Source organism: Theropithecus gelada, chromosome 11 (genome assembly GCF_003255815.1).
Source record: "Theropithecus gelada isolate Dixy chromosome 11, Tgel_1.0, whole genome shotgun sequence".
NCBI lineage: Eukaryota > Metazoa > Chordata > Mammalia > Primates > Cercopithecidae > Theropithecus > Theropithecus gelada.
In genome coordinates this window covers 55888820-55906389 of record NC_037679.1, presented here as the reverse complement: position 1 = coordinate 55906389, position 17570 = coordinate 55888820, and the positions used below count along the sequence as shown (strand labels likewise).

Genomic DNA, 17570 nt, shown 5'->3' with positions numbered 1-17570 from the left:
GATCAAGCCACTACACTCCAGTCAGGGTGACAGAGTGAGACTCCGTCTCAAAAAAAAAAAACAAACAACAACAAAAAAACCAAATAGTTATTGAATGCATATCTGGAACTTGGGATCCATGAGTAAGCAAAGCAAACACCTGGGCCCAGGTGACACTGATATTTTGGGGCAAGAGTTGTGTTACAGGAAAAGGAGATCATCATAAGCAATAAACATCACAAATAAGTAAATAAACTGTAAGGCCCTGTATGATATGGACATAACCTCCCAGAAATCCAGTGTGCATGAGGCATTGCATTTTGCATGGCACAGGGGGGCACCCTACAAGGAAGCTGTTAGCTAGTATGTGGATCCTTCTATCCTCACACTCACTGTGCTATCTTTGCTGATATGACTGCTCCTTGCAAACACCCCCAGATGCCAACTCTTGACAGAAACTCCTCACTGTAGTCTTTGAAACCCAGAGGTGAATGGCTGTTGGTGACATTGGTGAGCGAGGGGCCAAATTCTTTCCACGTGTGCAGCACGTCTGGTTTTCTGAATATGTCATCAAGAGCTTGACACCAACACTTAAAAGCAGCCCTAAAACAGAGACAAAGCATCAAGCAGTACGTTTTCTGAGACCCATGATTAAATCTATCTTCCAGAAGGGAAAGCAAATACACCGAAGCAACATCAATTAACATACGTATAACTATACATACATTCACTGTTCTTAATGGTTTCTCTCAGGTAGTATTTGATGAATAAAATGTAGCAATGTAGTATTGTTGAAGAACTAAAATTTATGAATGACAATGTTTTTTCATAATCATTAAAAACTTCTTCAAACAAGAAAATAAAAAACTTTTGCCCTTGTTCTACAGACTTCTAAAAATCTACCTTTTCTTTTCTGCGAAGATGAGAAGACTTCCAAGTGAATGCAACGCCTGAACTTTAAGACTTCTTTGATTGCTGGCTTGGAGAACATCTATATTTTTAATCAAGTAAAAGAACAAATGTCAGTTCCTAGAAAAATATTTTCTTTATATTTGCAAGAATATTTTAAACTGCACTATTCCTTAACTGTGTAGATTGCAGTAAGCAAACTCCAAGTTAACAGCGCCTTCAAATGTCACACAATATATATACACAGAGAGCAAGCAAACGTTCTATTTGATTACAGAATGAAAGACTGGCTCTAACAGATAGTAATAATGGGGCTTCGTGAAGAATAAAAGTCATACAGGTAGAGACAGGAGAAGAGAAAATTAGAAACGGCATGTAAGGGAAAATGGCTGGGTATGCATAGGAATGATGGGCATGACTGGAGTATGGTTTTCTGGAGAGGGTGAACTGAGTCTGAAGTGGGAGGCAGTGGTCAGACTCTGAGGGCCTCTGACTGCAACTTGGAGGAAAGTGGATGTTATCCTATAGCAGATGGGAAGGGTCAAAGGGTTTGTTTTTTAGCAGACATGTGACAAGATCACCACATATCAGATTTCTCCTTTTACCTGAAGGCAGAAAATATCTTTAATATCACCTAATTGGACCAGCAAGGTAGCTCATGCCTATAATCCCAGCACTTTGGGAGGCCAAACCAGGCAGATCACCTGAGGTCAGGAGTTCGAGACCAGCCTGGTCAACAGGGTGAAACCCCGTCTCTACTAAACATATAAAAATTACCCAGGTATGGTGGCACACGCCTGTAATCCCAGCTACTCAGGAGGCTGAGGCAAGAGAATTGCTTGAACCCAGGAGGTGGAGGTTGCAGTGATCAGAGCCAAGATCACGCCACTGTACTCCAGACTGGGCAACAGAGTGAGACTCCGTGTCAATCAAAAACAACAACAACAAAAAATCATATACTTTTTTTTTCTAGTGAATGCATGCATTCTGGGATGTGTAGCCAAAAACCCCAACCAACATGGCAGTGGTTTCTAATGAGGACAATACTGTCCCCTAGAGGATATTTCAGAAATGTGAGAAAGGGTTTTGTTAGATGTCACAATGGGGGCATCTTTTGGTAACTCATAGGTTAAGACCAAAGATGTCAGATGGCCTGCAAGGCACAGAAACTTCCCCTACAGTGAAGGAAAAGATGAGAAGCCTGTTTATAACTATCTGAATGTGACATCGAACTTCGTTTTCCACATAAAAAGGGTATTTCTGCATGATTTCTAAATGTCCATGATTTCTAAATTTTCCAGACATTGCAATCACTGTAGTTCTTTGTTTTGCTCAGGACTTTACCAAGATTTATTTGCCATTTTAGAAAATATCACAGAATTTAACCATATTGATAGTATTTGAGTCACCAATACAACATACCTGTCTCTGTCTGCATACGCAGCTGTCACATTCATGGTGATTCCATATCCAGGATACAAGCATCTGATTATTTCTTTACAGCTTCTAATGCCTGAGCATTTACATACCAACAAACTGATTCTTTTATGATAAAGTGAAGCTATTTCTCCCCTATTTTTATATTTAGAGCTTCATAATAATTTTTTTCAAAATAATGTGTATAAGAATATATTAAATATAAATTTTATTTCAGGAAGTAAAGGGGGCATCATAAAATGTCTGTTAGAAAGAAAGAGGACATTGGGTCTATCGTATGGGTTGGGAATATACTACTGAAGCTGTAGAAAAGCCAAATCAAGGGAAAGACAAGGCAAATGGAATTAGCTGGGACCAGAAAAAAAGAACATCGTCTCCATCCCCACAAGGGGCTCACAGTTCCAATGAAAGAGGAATAAACAGAAGGGTGGCCTAGAATCTCACAATCGTGATGGCCAAGCTAAGAAAATGGGTAAAGGGAGGAGGCTGGAAGCTTCTTCTGTCTCCAGGCTGTTCTGTCACTGCTGCAGGGGTATAGGTTCTTTTATCTTTCTTTTAAAGGTAAGATTTCAGGACCAGATGCAATCTCAGCATTAATGTAGAAGGTCATATAGAAAATGGAGACATAGCCGGGTACAGTGACTCACTCCTGTACCAGTATTTTGGGAGGCTGAGGCAGGCTTATAGCTTGAAACCAACAGTTCGAGATTAGTCTAGGCAACATGGCGAAACTCTATGTCTACAAAAAATATGAAAATTAGTCAGGTGTGGTGGTGTGAGCCTGCGGTCCCAGCTGCTCGGGAGACTGAAGTGGGAGGGGATAGATTGAGCCCCAAAGGTTGAGGCTGCAGTGAGCTGTGATAGCACCACTGCACGCCAGCCTGGATGACAAAATGAGACCTCGTCTCAAAAAAAAAAAAAAAAAAAAATTAAAGAAAATGAATACATAATTGCTAACTCTTACCAATAGTTTGGTGATAAGAAGAAATTACAAGTCCAAGTTGTGAATATGGAAGTTTGCTTTTCTCCACGGAACTAAAAACTCTGAAGTGCTCCTGAGAAAGGTCAGGGGGTATTGACATATGCATCTCCTCTGTCCCCAGGCAAAATTCCACCTTTCCAGAAGTACCTTTTGAATTGTTTATTCCTCCTTTCTCTCCTAAATTCATGAAAAATAAGAAGAAGAAATAAATTTAAAATGTAGAAAGAAGGGAAGTTGGGAGGGAAGGTAGAGAAAATGGATAGCAAAAAGAAAGGAAATATTTTGTATAGAGCTGAGACATTTTTGTAGTTTGAGGGACACTATGTCCTTAAACTTAGTATCCAGGATCATATCTAAAGATCCTAGGTATGTGTGGATAGGCTCCATGTCTGCCTTATTTCATCAAAAACACTACAGAGGGGCCAGGCACAGTGGCTCATGCCTACAATCCCAGCATTTTGGGAGGCCGAGGAAGGTGGATGACCTGAGGTCAGGAGTTCAAGATCAGCCTGACCAACATAGTGAAGCCTCATCTCCACTAAAAATAAATTAGCCGAGCATGGTGGTACATGTCTGTAATCCCAGCTACTCGGGAGGCTGAGGCAGAAGAATTGCTTAAACCCAGAAGGCAGAGGTTGTAGTGAGCCGAGATCGCCCCATTGCACCCCAGCCTGGGCAATAGAGCACGACTCCGTCTCAAAAAAAAAAAAAAAAAAACACAGCACTACAGAGGACTGTCAGCCAGAAAGCAAATATTGAGATAATGCATTGCTCTTGGGGGACTGGTGGAAGTTGCATAGTCTGAGTTTGCCTTTTTTAAATAGCTTCCAACAATAAGGTGTTAGTGTGCCTCTGGGGCAGAAACCTCTGGGATAGAAGCAACACACAAGCAGTTCTGGTATGAGACAAAAAAAAAAAAAGAAAAAACTTGTCTCTTTATAAGATCAGAGAACACATGGGAAAAAAAAATCTATATTCTAGGGGAAGCAGTTAAAAGTAATAGAGAAAGAAGCTAGTATAGATTTTGAAGTCTACAGTCTGAGGACTAGAGATAAACTACTGAAAATATTTTGGTACCAGGTGAGATTCAGAGTGAGTTGGTGTAAACCATTCCTAGGAATTGTATTTGCCTTTTTATTTATGCCCTTACCCACTGTTTTTTGTGGCGGGGGGCGGGTGCGTTTCTGTTTTGCTTTGTTTTGTTTTGAGATAGTCTCGCTTTGTCACCAGGCTGGAGTGCAGTGGCACAATCTCAGCTCACTGCAACCTCTGCCTCCCTGGTTCAAGCGATTCTCACGCCTCAGCCTCCCGAGTAGCTGGAATTACAGGTGCACACAACCACACCTGGCTAATTTTTGTATTTTTAGTAGAAACAGAGTTTCACGTGTTGGCCAGGCTGGTCTCGAACTCCTGACCTCAAATGATCTGCCCTCCTTGGTCTCCCAAAGTGCTGGGATTACAGGCGTGAGCCATGGTGCCCAGCCAGCCTTACCCACTGTTAATGCATGGAGCAATTAAAAGAAGCCAAACAGGATATGGAGAGCTAATTTAACATACTGTGAGTCTGCAGACAATATAACCAAAAACTATGGATATATATCATAGAAAGCGTGGGGGGCGGACAACAATAATAGACAAATAAATACGTAAACAAATAAAACTCTGCCTGTGGTTGTTAAAAAAATTGGTCAAATTTCTAAAAGATCATTTCAGTGGAAATTAGCATTTTAATTAAGTAGAAGTTTAAATCTATTTTTAATAACTTTATACTATTTTACATGTATTTGCCTATTATTTAAATGTATTCTTAGTATTCTGACCAACTTGAATAGTGAGAATCATAAATATAAAATAGGATTTTTAAAAATTTTAAATCACTTAAGAATAGATAGTTCAGGATTTTTCCAGCCGAAATTTGAATGTACTCTTCTCTGAGGTTACCATTTAATCACTCAAAGCCAGCTTTGCTTGAATTCACAAGCAGATAGATGTTAAAAGAGAAAACAAATAAACAACCAACAATATCTTACTTTAAGCTAAAATAAAACCCCTAAGATCAAAATCTATAGTATTAATAAGAAATCTTGTTGATGCTTGTTTTAAAAGGTATCCATTTCTTTGCCACTGATAAAGTAGTGTTTTGGTAAAAGGTTCTAATTAACTCAGTATGATTCAATCTATCTACTCACGAAGTAAAACAAGACTATAGTGCCACACCTTCAAAGAAAACTGTAAGAAGAACATAAATGTACAGAACCTAAAATTAATGAATATTGTCACATCTACTGTACTCAAGAGAGTTTGCTAGTTTCACAGAAAGCATAAAAGTCAGTGAGTGAGAAAGTGCATTGGTTAAAGTGTAAGAGAGAGACTAGATCCACTAGACAAGAGGAAAGTGAAAGGCATCAGGGAGTGTTGCATGTACACGGGGGGAAGAACGAGAGGGCAGAAGAGGGATATCCGCAGGGTGGTCACCCCACATAAAGAAAGATTCAGAGATACAGAACGTGCATTTTACCTTGTGTCTGTGCAAGAAATAATGAAAGCAACTTTCTGCTGTGTCGCATTGATCTGTTATGGTATTTGGATTTTTCCAGTGTCTCTCTAAAACACCTCAAGGTGTCTGTCACGTCCACGGGCACGCAGACAAGCGCTTTGGCTCGGCTGTATTCTGAAAGGAAAGAAAAGAGGAACGCTGGGGATGAAATGCTGCACCAAGCCAAGATAAGAGCCAGTAAGTTTCGAATTCAGAGAATTTCTTGGTCCCAGCCTAAAGCCGCTAAATTCAAAGCCCCCAGATCTGCAGCAGGTGTTTCAACATTAGGATCATTTTTTTTTCTTTTAGTATACTTGAAGGTCCTTTAAAAAAAAAAAAAAAAAAAAAAACTTGGAAAACTTTTGATCCTATGAAATGCAAATAACTTTAGATCTTGCCAATTTTCCCCATGAAGCCTCCTTCTTTTTCTTTTGCTGACCATAAAAAATGAAATATTCTACTTCTTTTCAGCAGCCTCTTCAAAGCAAAGGTGTCTTGGGAAAGAGACGAAAAGAAGAAACAAAGAAAGGAAGAAATAAAGTTGCTTGGAGATGGGCATCTACTCTCTGAAGGGAAGGAAAAGACAGGTTCCTAATACTGGAAGGTGCAGAGGAAAGGAAGAGGGGGACCCAGGAGTGGGTATAGAACTAACTAACTCCTGAAAAGTGCCCAGAAAGGGGAGATAGTGAGAGAGAGTTGCTTTGAGGTCTCTGAAGAGTGAGTGAGGGCCTGAGACTTCAGCTGCAGAATTGCTGCATACATCATGAAGCAGGACCAAGAGAGAGGAATCACAGTTTGCAGGACTGAATAACAAAAGAATGTGTTTCTTCAACAAGTTGAACAAGTGGAAGCCCCCCTGTAAAATCTAAGGTCTTAGCAGTATAGCAATTTACACAGTAAGCTGGAAGAGGTTAAGAGGCACGATCTGGCCGGGCGCGGTGGCTCAAGCCTGTAATCCCAGCACTTTGGGAGGCCGAGACGGGCGGATCACGAGGTCAGGAGATCGAGACCATCCTGGCTAACACGGTGAAACCCCGTCTCTACTAAAAAATACAAAAAACTAGCCGGGCGAGGTGGCGGGCGCCTGTAGTCCCAGCTACTCGGGAGGCTGAGGCAGGAGAATGGCGTAAACCCGGGAGGCGGAGCTTGCAGTGAGCTGAGATCCGGCCACTGCACTCCAGCCTGGGCGACAGAGCAAGACTCCGTCTCAAAAAAAAAAAAAAAAAAAAAGAGGCACAATCTTTGCCCTCAAGAAACTCACTATCTAGCTGAAGGGATGGGACACTCCAACATTGGAGTAATAAAGTCACATTTGCAGGGAATATTTGGTTACATGCCAAAATAAGGGAAAGATGGAAGACAGAGATCAGTGTAGGCAGGAAAAGGTGAGCAACGAAGACCTTGTGGAAGAGAAGATAGGCCAGCTGTGCCTTCGAGAATAGGGAAAACTTGATTAGGACAAAAGAGGCAAGCGGTTTTAGATAGTTAGAATAAGAACAGGAACAGCTAGGCAGGGCGAGGCAGCTCACACCTGTAATCCCAGCACTTTGGGAGGCCGTGGCAGGTGGATCACTTGAGGTCAGGACTTTGAGACCATTCTGGCCAACACAGTGAAACCCCGTCTCTACTAAAAACACAAAAATTAGCTAGGCATGATGGCACATGCCTGTAATCCCAGCAACTGAGGAGGCTGAGGCAGGGGAAATCACTTGAACCTGGGAGGTGGAGGTTGCAGTGAACCAAAATCCCGCCACTGCACTCCAGCCTGGGTGACAGAGTACGTGAAGACTCCATCTCAGGAAAAAAAAAATTAATTAAAAATATTTTTTAAAAGGGGCATAGAAGTTAACAACTTCTAAAGGTTAATCTCAGTTGATCCTCACAGCACCTTAAAAATGGCCAGGAGTAGAAATCACTGACGCTTTACAAAGGAGGAAAGGTGAAGTTGAGAGGTATGACCTTGTTTGAAGCCCTTAAGAAGAGATGAGCAGAAGAACCGGTGTTCAAGTCCAGTGCCTTCCCCAGATGATTCGCCAAAGGACAACAAATCTTGGGTAACAGACAATGACCCAGATTTGTGACCCAGATTTGTCCTCAAGAACAGGACAGGAATAAGCCTGAAGAAAGTTAATAAGGGAAGAAACCTGGAGTCATTATGAGCCCAGGGAGCAGGGAGTTCCTGATGGAATAAATAACACAGGGTAACTTTCTGTGGCCACAGAGACAACATCTTTCAACATACCCTTATATCCAGAAATCCTGGAGGCTTCAGTCAAACCAGGGACATGGCCACATTGACAGAAGTAATTGTTTCCTCTGCAAATTCAGTCTTGACACAATTCTCTATCACACATTTAAGAGAATCAAATACTTAGGCCACAGTGGCTCTTGTGAACTCCCTGGAGCTCTCATTCTTCTTCCTTACCAGTTTCACTCTCCTGTCTGCTCTGCCCTGTCCCCACCATCTCCCTGCTTAGTGTCCCTCTCTGCTAAGCCATGCCCAGTCCTGCATGGTGCCAGCAGGCAGGCCTCCTACTCCTCATGACCCCACCCTCATCCACAACATCCCGAAGATTGTAGGTTTCTGTTCTGTTTCTCTATTTTTCTTGCAAGAATTCATGAGCTTGGCTTTTATCGTTTTCTCCTTAGAGAGTGAGATCAGGAAAAGAAGTTAAGCAAGTATCTTAGTTGAAAGTGCTATGAGAAACTACTATAGACTGGGTGGATTATAAACAACAGAAATTTATTTCTCATCAGGCACTATGGCTCATGCCTGTAATCCCAGCACTTTGGGAGGATGAGGCAGGGAGGATCCCTTGAAGCCAGGAGTTCAAGACTGGCCTGGACAATAAAGCAAGACCCTGTCTCTACACAAAAATAAAATAAATTAGCTGGGTACAGGGGCATGTGCCTGTAGTCCTAGCTACTTGAGAGGCTGAAGCGGGATGATCACCTGAGCCCAGGAGTTCCAGGCTACAGTGAGCTATGATCATACTATTGCACTCCAGCCTGGGTGACAGAGTGAGACCTTGTCTCAAAAAAAAAGAAAACAAAATAAATTTATTCTGCACAGATATTTGGGGCTAGAAGTCTGAGATCAGGAGACCAGAATGGTAGGGTTCTGGTGAGGGCCCTCTCCCTGGCTCGCAGATGGTTACCTTCTCATTGGTCCTCCCTCCCATGATAGAAGCGGGCTACAGAGCAACCTGGGGTCTCTTTTGTAGACACCAGGCCAGGTGTGGTGGCTCATGCCTGTAATCCCAGCACTTTGGGAGGCCAAGGCGGGTGGATCACCCCAGGTCAGGAGATAAGGTGAAACTCCATCTCTACTAAAAATACAAAAATTAGCCAGGTGTGGTGGCGGACGCCTGTAGTCCCAGCTACTCAGGAGGCTGAGGCAGGAGAATCACTTGGACCCCAGAGGTGGAGGTTGCAGGGAACTGAGATTGTGCTACTGCACTCCAGCCTGGGCGATGGAATGAATCTCCACCTCAAAATAAATAAATAAATAAATAAATATAAAGACACCAATGCCATTCATAAGGGCTCCACCCTCATGACCTAATTTATCCTCCAAAGGACCCACTTCCTAAGACCATCACATTAGGGGTGAGGATTTTAACATTTAGGTGGGGGGGACCACAAATATTCAGCCCATAACAGCAAGTAAATGAAAGGAGGAAAGCTGGAAGCCCCCACATACAATAATATGAGATAGTTACTTTCTCTAAGCCATAGTTTTAAATATCTGTTAAAACTGCGATAATTCTTCCTTCATTAACTTTTCTCAGGCTTGTCTCTGTCCTATTTAGTCCCAGAGCACCCCTCTCACCGAAATCAGGATGACTCAGAGGGTTACCATTTTAACCTGTGTGTGGAGGTGCAGAGTGTCTAGCAAAGAGCCTGTCGTGGAGTGAGCATTCAGCAGATGAAGGCTCACATCATGACCACTGGTCATGTATTTTTAAAAGATAAATTGAGCACTCACAAGTACTAGGCACTGTGCCAGGCACCGAAGAGAGACGCAAGTGAACAAAACAGGCATAGTCTCTGCTCTCACCAAGCTTATATTCTAGAATAAAATCTGAAAATTTTTATTTATAGTAAGAACAGTCTGTCTGAATGAAATCATCCCACTACTTTTTTATCTGGCTGATAAATAATTCCTCTTTGTGTTCTTCCTAAACTATATTTCACTTTCTTTTTCTCCCCTTTTTTCAAACCCTGCATATCTTTTTCCTGGTTGTCTAATTAGGGTTCTGTTGGTGGTGGCGTGGCTGTCTACATGAGATAAATGATGCAAAGCAATGAGGAGGTGGCATTAGCTTCAGAGTCCTTATCTTGACAGCTCTGCCTCAAGGGGGTTCTTCTCTGAAAACGTCCATGGATAATTTAAGAAGGCTATTCCAGAGGCACTAATAGCCTCAACCATTTGAAATAGGTAAGAAAGAAGGAGGAGGAGAAGAAACAAAAAAAAAAAAAGAAGAAGAATGAAAAACATTGTGTCTTTCATTGTACCAATGTAGAAATGAAAGCTGAAATGCCAATGACTCCTGAGAGATGGGTCCACCATGGAAGGATCCCAGCAAGTGATCTGAAATTTGGACTGCTTCCTACACTTGTGGCCACATCAATCCAAATGCCCAAAGGCACTAATAAAACATACCTGCCAAAGAGTTGAAAATTTCAGCACACCGGAGGACTGAATAACTCTACCAGAGAACTTAAACACCAGTAAGGTCAAAACCCAAGAGACAGATCCCAGGCAGAATGCAAAAACAGCTTCAATAAATGGCATATCCATAGAGTTATCTCCCCTATGGAGCTTAACAAGCAGGCAAGTTACTCACCCATACAAGAATATCTATAAAATGAGGTGTTCTCACTTCTCCAAATCCTACAGAGACTACACCAAATTACATATGCATTATTAAATAGTTGAAGGGAGAATAGGATGCTGTTAAATAATGAGTACACCAAATGTTCCTAGGCACTGGAGCATTGCAATATCTATTCTGAAGAATTAAATGTACCAAGCATCACCACTAAATGCCGTTATGCCAAAAGAAAATCTAGGATGGTCTAAAGCAGCGATCTGGTGTGGAAACCACCATGAGTACTCTACCTTTTAAAAGAATTGCAGACATATCAGGGTGAGGACATACATAAGACCCAACATGCTGACAAATACGTTGATGATCTGAGTTCAGTATACTGAAAAAATTCAGCATTTTAAAACTTTGCCAAATAAACCCAAGAGCATAGACCAAAAAACATTCCCAATAACAGAGGTCCTAAAATCTTAGAAAGAGCTGCAAGCTGGATGCTGTAGAGGACTACATGCTCACAAACAGGGTGTTCCCAATAAGTCCTGTTCTCGCAAACGAAGTAGGGCGTTCCCCGTAAGTCCTGCTCTCGCAAACGAAGCAGGGCCTTCCTTCCCTGTTTACAGGGAGGACAAAGGAGCCAGCTGCTAACAGCAGACCCTGGGGGCTTGTGTAAATATCTTGAAAATCCAGAGAGTCAGGGAAAGGTCAGAAAAACAACAATGTGTCTTGTGACTTGGCAACATTCCACAAACGACTGTATAAAATAAAGCAGAGTGCGCCATTCGAGGCGGCCGCCATGTTTGTCTTGTCTTGTGTTGTCTTGTGTGTTCATTCCTTTGTTTAGGAAACATGCGGACCCCAACAGGATGTTAAGTTTTTAATGATAACGATTCCATGTAAAACCTATAATTAATATATAGGATCATCTAAAAATTGCCACACTATTACAGTAAGTCAGAATAAAGTGTCTGTCTTCAGTGACCACTGAAATACAGCAAATTTCTTCTTGAATGCTGTAAATTTAGAGGCAATTCCAATCTGAAAGGGAGCAATGGCGAAGAAGCCTGGTAGCACAGTGGAGCACTCAAGGGTTGAGTAATTAAAGCAGTTTGAATCACAGGCCCACTAATTACTAGTAACATTTAATTTTCTCATCTGTAATATGAGCATAATAATATCTACCTCCTTTGACTGTAAAAATTAAAGAAGCTATAGTTCCAGTTTAATAAATTATTACTGCCATTACAGTATTTAGAAAATTTTATCTATTCAACTATTCCTGTTCTAATGATTGCTCAAACTGTCTGTGCTTCCACCACCACTGAGAATCAACCCAAAGGATTACTGTAGCCTGACTGCACCTCCCTTCCCTTCTGTCCCACCGCCACCCTCTTGCCTTTCCAAATGTAACTTTAACAGGAGGCAAGCAGAGTGCTTTTCTGATACATTGCACCTATCATCAGTAAACATCTACAGGTACACAGGTCTAGAATTTTACTATATATATGTTTTTCTTATCCCTTTGATGCTAGTCATCATTTTGATAACAACAATTTTTGACATATTTTCTCACATTTATAGCAACTCTTTTTAAGATGGAAGGGATAACATAAATCACATTTTGAGCTATGGATCCCAAAGTAAGGGAACTCCCCAGGTTTCACAGACAAGCTCAATAAAAGAACACACTCAGGAAGAATTATACTCTGAATAAAACTCATCACACACGATTGACCATAAGAAGGTGATCTTCCCATTGTTTCTGACTATGAGGGGTAATCTGATTTATCATTGGCAGTAACACTTACAAATTCATGGTCACCAACCTCACTCAATTGGACCCTCTAAATTACTCTACATCCCTTCTCCCTTCCTTTCTCTGATGCTCTTACCAGCCAGCCCACTGTTTCATTCCTTCTGAAATCTCCAACCTGATCAACATTGGTTATGCTCGCAGCCCCTTGCTTCATTGAGAAAATCTCCAGTACCCAATAAGAATACTTTCCATTTCTACCTTTACCACCTACGCCCTTCCCTGATTGGGTTTATTATCTCCTTTCTTTCTGACCTAGCAGAAAAGATGTCTCACCCTCCTGTCTAAGCATAATCCCCCTGTATCCCACTCTCTCTCTGCCTTTTGTCTCCTTAAGGTCCTTGCTTTATCGAATACTTTTCTCTCCTATATATAAGCTCTCCCTCTTTACTGGCTTTTTCTAGTTAATATTTAAATATGCTTTTTTTTCTTCTATTAAAAAGACATACAAACAAAACAAAGCCCTCCTGAGTCACCACCCCCACCACACCCCAGCCCCCTCCCTGCCCCCAGCTCTACATTTCCTGCCAGTTCCTGCTGGTGCTAATTTTCCTGAAAAGCGATTCTCTATGCAATTTCTTTTCTTTTCTTTTCTCTTTTCTCTTCTCTTTTCTCCTCTCTTCTCTTTTCCCTCCTTCCTTCCTTTGTCTTTCTCTTTCTTTCATTCGTTCATTCTTTCTCTCTCTCGTTTTTTTGTTTTTTGTTTTTTGTTTTTTGTTTTGAGACACAGTTTCACTCTTATCACACAGGCTGGAGTGCAATGGCACGATCTCAGTTCACTGCAACCTCTGCCTCCTGGGTTCAACTGATTCTCCTTCCTCAGCCTCCCGAGTAGCTGGGATTATAGGCACCCACCACCGTGCCCAGCTAAGTTTTGTATTTTTAGTAGAGACGGGGTTTCACCATGTTGGCCAGGCTGGTCTCAAACTTCTGACCTCAAGTGATCCACCCGCCTTGGCCTCCCAAAGTGCTAGGATTACAGGCGTGAGCCATCGCACCTGGCCTCTATTCAATGACTTTCTATAGGTACAGCTCACCACTGCTGCACACGCCATTCAAAATACTCCCTCCCCACCATTGCTAAGGTCACAAAGTCATTCATTCAGCAAAGAGATACTAAGTTCCTACTATATATCAGACACTGATGAAGACATCTGGGTTATATCTGTAAACAAAACAATAACCCCTGTCCTCATAAAGCTTACATTTTATCAGGAGGAACAGATTAGTTATCAATAAATACAAAAAAAACACTAAATTATACCATATAATAGATGGTGAGAAGTGCTTCAGAAAAAAAGAAAACATATGGCAGAGTAAAGGGAATTGGGAAGAAGCAGGCAGGGTGCAGTTTTAAACTGAATGCTCAGGCTGGGTGCAGTGGCTCGTGCCTGTAATCCCAGACTTTGGGAGGCCAAGGTGGGTGGATTACTTGAGGTCAGGAGTTTGAGATCAGCCTGGCCAACATGGTGAAACCCCATCTCTACTAAAATATAAAAATTAGCCAGGTGTGCTGGCATCTACAGGGGTTCACCATATGCCTCTCTGTATATACTCCTAGAAGGTAACATTAAAATTATGTTTTCTGACTCAGAAACAACCCACAGAAGCTTGCACCAAGACAGAGATTCCATCATGATGAGCAGCCCAGGATTCGACCTCACTGAACATAGTAGCATGTACAGGAAACAGACTTTCCATTGTGTTAAAGCTGAGTGTTATCTCAGTTGCTCAGGAGGATGAGGCAGGAGAACTGCTTGAACCCAGGAGATGGAGGTTGCAGTGAGCTGGGATAGCACTACTACGCTCCAGCCTGGGCGACAGAGTAAGACTTCGTCTCAAAAAATAAATTAAATAAATAAATAAATAAATAAATAAATAAAAACTGACTGCTCAGGGTAAGCCTCATTGAAAAGATGGAGGTACATAACATAAGATGTGCCTTCGCTCCTCCTTCTCCTTCCACCATGATTGTGAGGCCTCCCCAGCCATGTGGAACTGTGAGTCCACTAAATCTCTTTTTCTTTATAAATTACCCAGTCTCAGGTATGTCTTTATTAGCAGCATGACAACGGCCTAATACAGTAAATTGGTACCAGGTAGTGGGGTGTTGCTAGATACCTGAAAATGTGAAATCAACTATGGAACTGGGTAACAGGCAGAGGTTGGAACAGTTGGAGAGCTCAGAAGAAGATAGGAAAATGTGGGAAAGTTTGGAACTTCCTAGAGACTTGTTGAATGGCTTTGACTAAAATGCTGATAGTGATATGGACAACAAAGTCCAGGCTGAGGTGGTCTCAGATGGAGATGAGGAACTTGTTGGAAACTGGAGTAAAGGTCAACCTTGCTATGCAAAGAGACTGGCAGCATTTTGCCCCTGCCCTAGAGATCTGTGGAACTTTGAACTTGAGAGATGATTTAGGGTACCTGGCAGAATAAATTTCTAAGGAGCAAAATGTTCAAGAGGTGACAGAGCATAAAAGTTGGGAAAATGTATAGCCTCACAATGCAGTAAAAAAGAAAAACCCATTTTCTGAAAAGAAATTCAAACAGGCTGCAGAAATTTGCATAAGTAACAAGGAGCCAAATGTTAATCACCAAGACAATGGGGAAAATGTCTCCGCATCATGTCAGAAACATTCGCAGCAGCCCCTACCATCACAGACCCAAAGGCCTATGAGTGAAAAATGATTTCCTGAGCCAGGTCAAGGGCCCCAGTGCTGTGTGCAGCCTAGGGACTTGGTGCCCTGCATCCCAGCTGCTCCAGCCATAGCTAAAAGGGGTTAAGGTACAGCTCAGGCCATGGTTTCAGAAGGTGCAAGCCCCAAGCTTTGGAAGTTTCCACATGGTGTTGAGTCTTCAGGTGCACAGAAGTCAAGAACTGAGATTTGGGACCTCCACCTAGATTTCAGAGGATATATGGAAACACCTGAATGTCCAGGCAGAAGTTTGCAGCAGGGGTGGGGCCCTCATGGAGAAACTCTGTCAGGGCAGTCAGAAGGGAAATGTGGGGTTGGAGCCCCCACACAGAGTCTCCACTGGGGCACTGCCTGGTAGAGCTATGAGAAGAGGGCCACCATCCTCCAGACCTCAAAATGATAGATCCAGTGACAGTTTGCACTGTGCACCCAGAAAAGCCACAGACACTCAATGCCAGCCTGTGAAAGCAGCTGGGAGGGGGGCCATACTCTGCAAACCCACAAGGTTGTAGGAGCCCACCTCTTGTATCAGCATGACCTGGACGTAAGACATGGAGTCAAGGGTAATCATTTTGGAACTTTAAGGTTTAATGACTGCCTTATTGGATTTTGGATTTACTTGTTTTGGCCAATTTCTCCCATTTGGAATGGGTGTATTTATCCAATGCCTGTACCCCACTGTATCTAGGAAGTAACTAACTTGCTTTTGATTTTACAGGCTCAAAGGCTGAAGGGACTTGTCTTGTCTCAGATGAGGCTTTGGGCTGTGGACTTTTGAGTTAATGCTGAAATGAGTTAAGACTTTGGGGGACTGTCGGGAAGGCATGATTGGTTTTGAAATGTGAGGATATGAGATTTGGGAGGGGTCGGGGCAGAATGATATGGTTTGGCTGTGTCCCCACCCAAATCTCATCTTGAATTGTAGCTTCCATAATCCCCACATGTCGTGGGAGGGACCCAGTGGGAGGTAATTGAATCATGGGGGTGGGTTTTCCCATGCTATTCTAATGATAGTGAATAAGTATCACAAGATCTGATGCGTTTATAAAAGGCAGTTCCCCTGAACATGCTCTCCAGCTTGCCACCACGTAAGATGTGCTTTTGTTCCTCCTTTGCCTTCTCCTGTGATTGTGTGGCCTCCTCAGTCATCTGGAACTGTGAGTTCATTAAACTTCTTTTTGTTTATAAATTATCCAGTCTCAGGTATGTCTTCATTAGCTGCATGAGAACTGACTAATCCAGGACTTATCAGTTAAATGCAAAGAAGTCATGACATTCCCAAATCTTCTCCTGTGCTCTAGTTAAAAGATCTACAACTTAACCATAGTTAAACCAATAGAATAATCTATATTGATTATGGAAATGGAAGTTATTATGGGAGTCAAAACAGAACAAAGAAAATAGCAAAAGGCCAAATAGCAAAAGCATTCATAAGTAAGATAAAAAGGAGAAAAAAAATGTGTAAAACAACCTTTTTCCATCTTTCTTTTTTCCCATCAATTTCCCTTTTCATTTTATTTGTCTTATCTAACATACAGATTGAACGTTTTAAAAATGCATTTTACAAAAGGAATAAAATATTTAGGAATACAGCTAACTATGGAAGTGAAAGATCTCTATAAGAACTACAAACCACTGCTCAAAGAAATCAGAGACGACACAAACAAATGGGAAAACATTCCATGCTCATGGATAGGAAGAATCAATATCATTAAAACAGTCATATTGCCCAAAGTGATTTATAGATTCACTGCTATTCCCATTAAACTACCATTGAGATTCTTCACAGAACAAGAAAAACCTACTTTAGAATTCATATGGAACCAAAAAAGAGCCCGAATAGCCAAGACAATCCTAAGCAAAAAGAACAAAGCTGGAGGCAACACACTACGCAACTTCAAACTATGCTACAGGGCTGCAGTAACCAAAACAGCATGGTGCTGGTACAAAAACAGACATGTAGACCAGTGAAACAGAATAGAGAGCTGATAAATAAGACTGCACATCTACAACTATGTAATCTTCAACAAACTTGACAAAACAAGCAATAGGGAAAAATTCCCTATTCAATAAATGGTGCTGGGATAACTGGCTAGCCATACATAGAAGATTGAAACTAAACCCCTTCCTTACACTATATACATAAACTAACTCAAGATGGATTAAAGACTTAATTGCAAAACCCAAAACTATAGAAACCCTGGAAGACAACCTAGGCAATACCATTCAGGACATAGGCACAGGCAAAAATTTCGCAACAAAGATGTCAAAAGCAATTGCAACAAAAGCAAAAATTGACAAATGGGATCTAATTAAACTAAACAGCTTTTGCACAGCAAAAGAAACTACCAACATTGTAAACAGACATATCTCCCTATGATGGGAG

General features: G+C 41.7%; 1 protein-coding gene across 1 annotated transcript in view; it reads right to left on the bottom strand.

Moving 5' to 3' along the window:
* CFAP54 (cilia and flagella associated protein 54) overlaps positions 1 to 17570 on the bottom strand; it is a 380538-nt gene that overhangs the window by 193937 nt on the left and 169031 nt on the right. Inside the window, exons 40-42 of the mRNA XM_025402762.1 lie at positions 5826 to 5978; positions 883 to 970; positions 373 to 582 (exon numbers count right to left, since the gene is read on the bottom strand). Of these exons, the coding sequence (XP_025258547.1) occupies positions 373 to 582; positions 883 to 970; positions 5826 to 5978 (451 nt within the window). The remainder of the gene's footprint in view (positions 1 to 372; positions 583 to 882; positions 971 to 5825; positions 5979 to 17570) is intronic.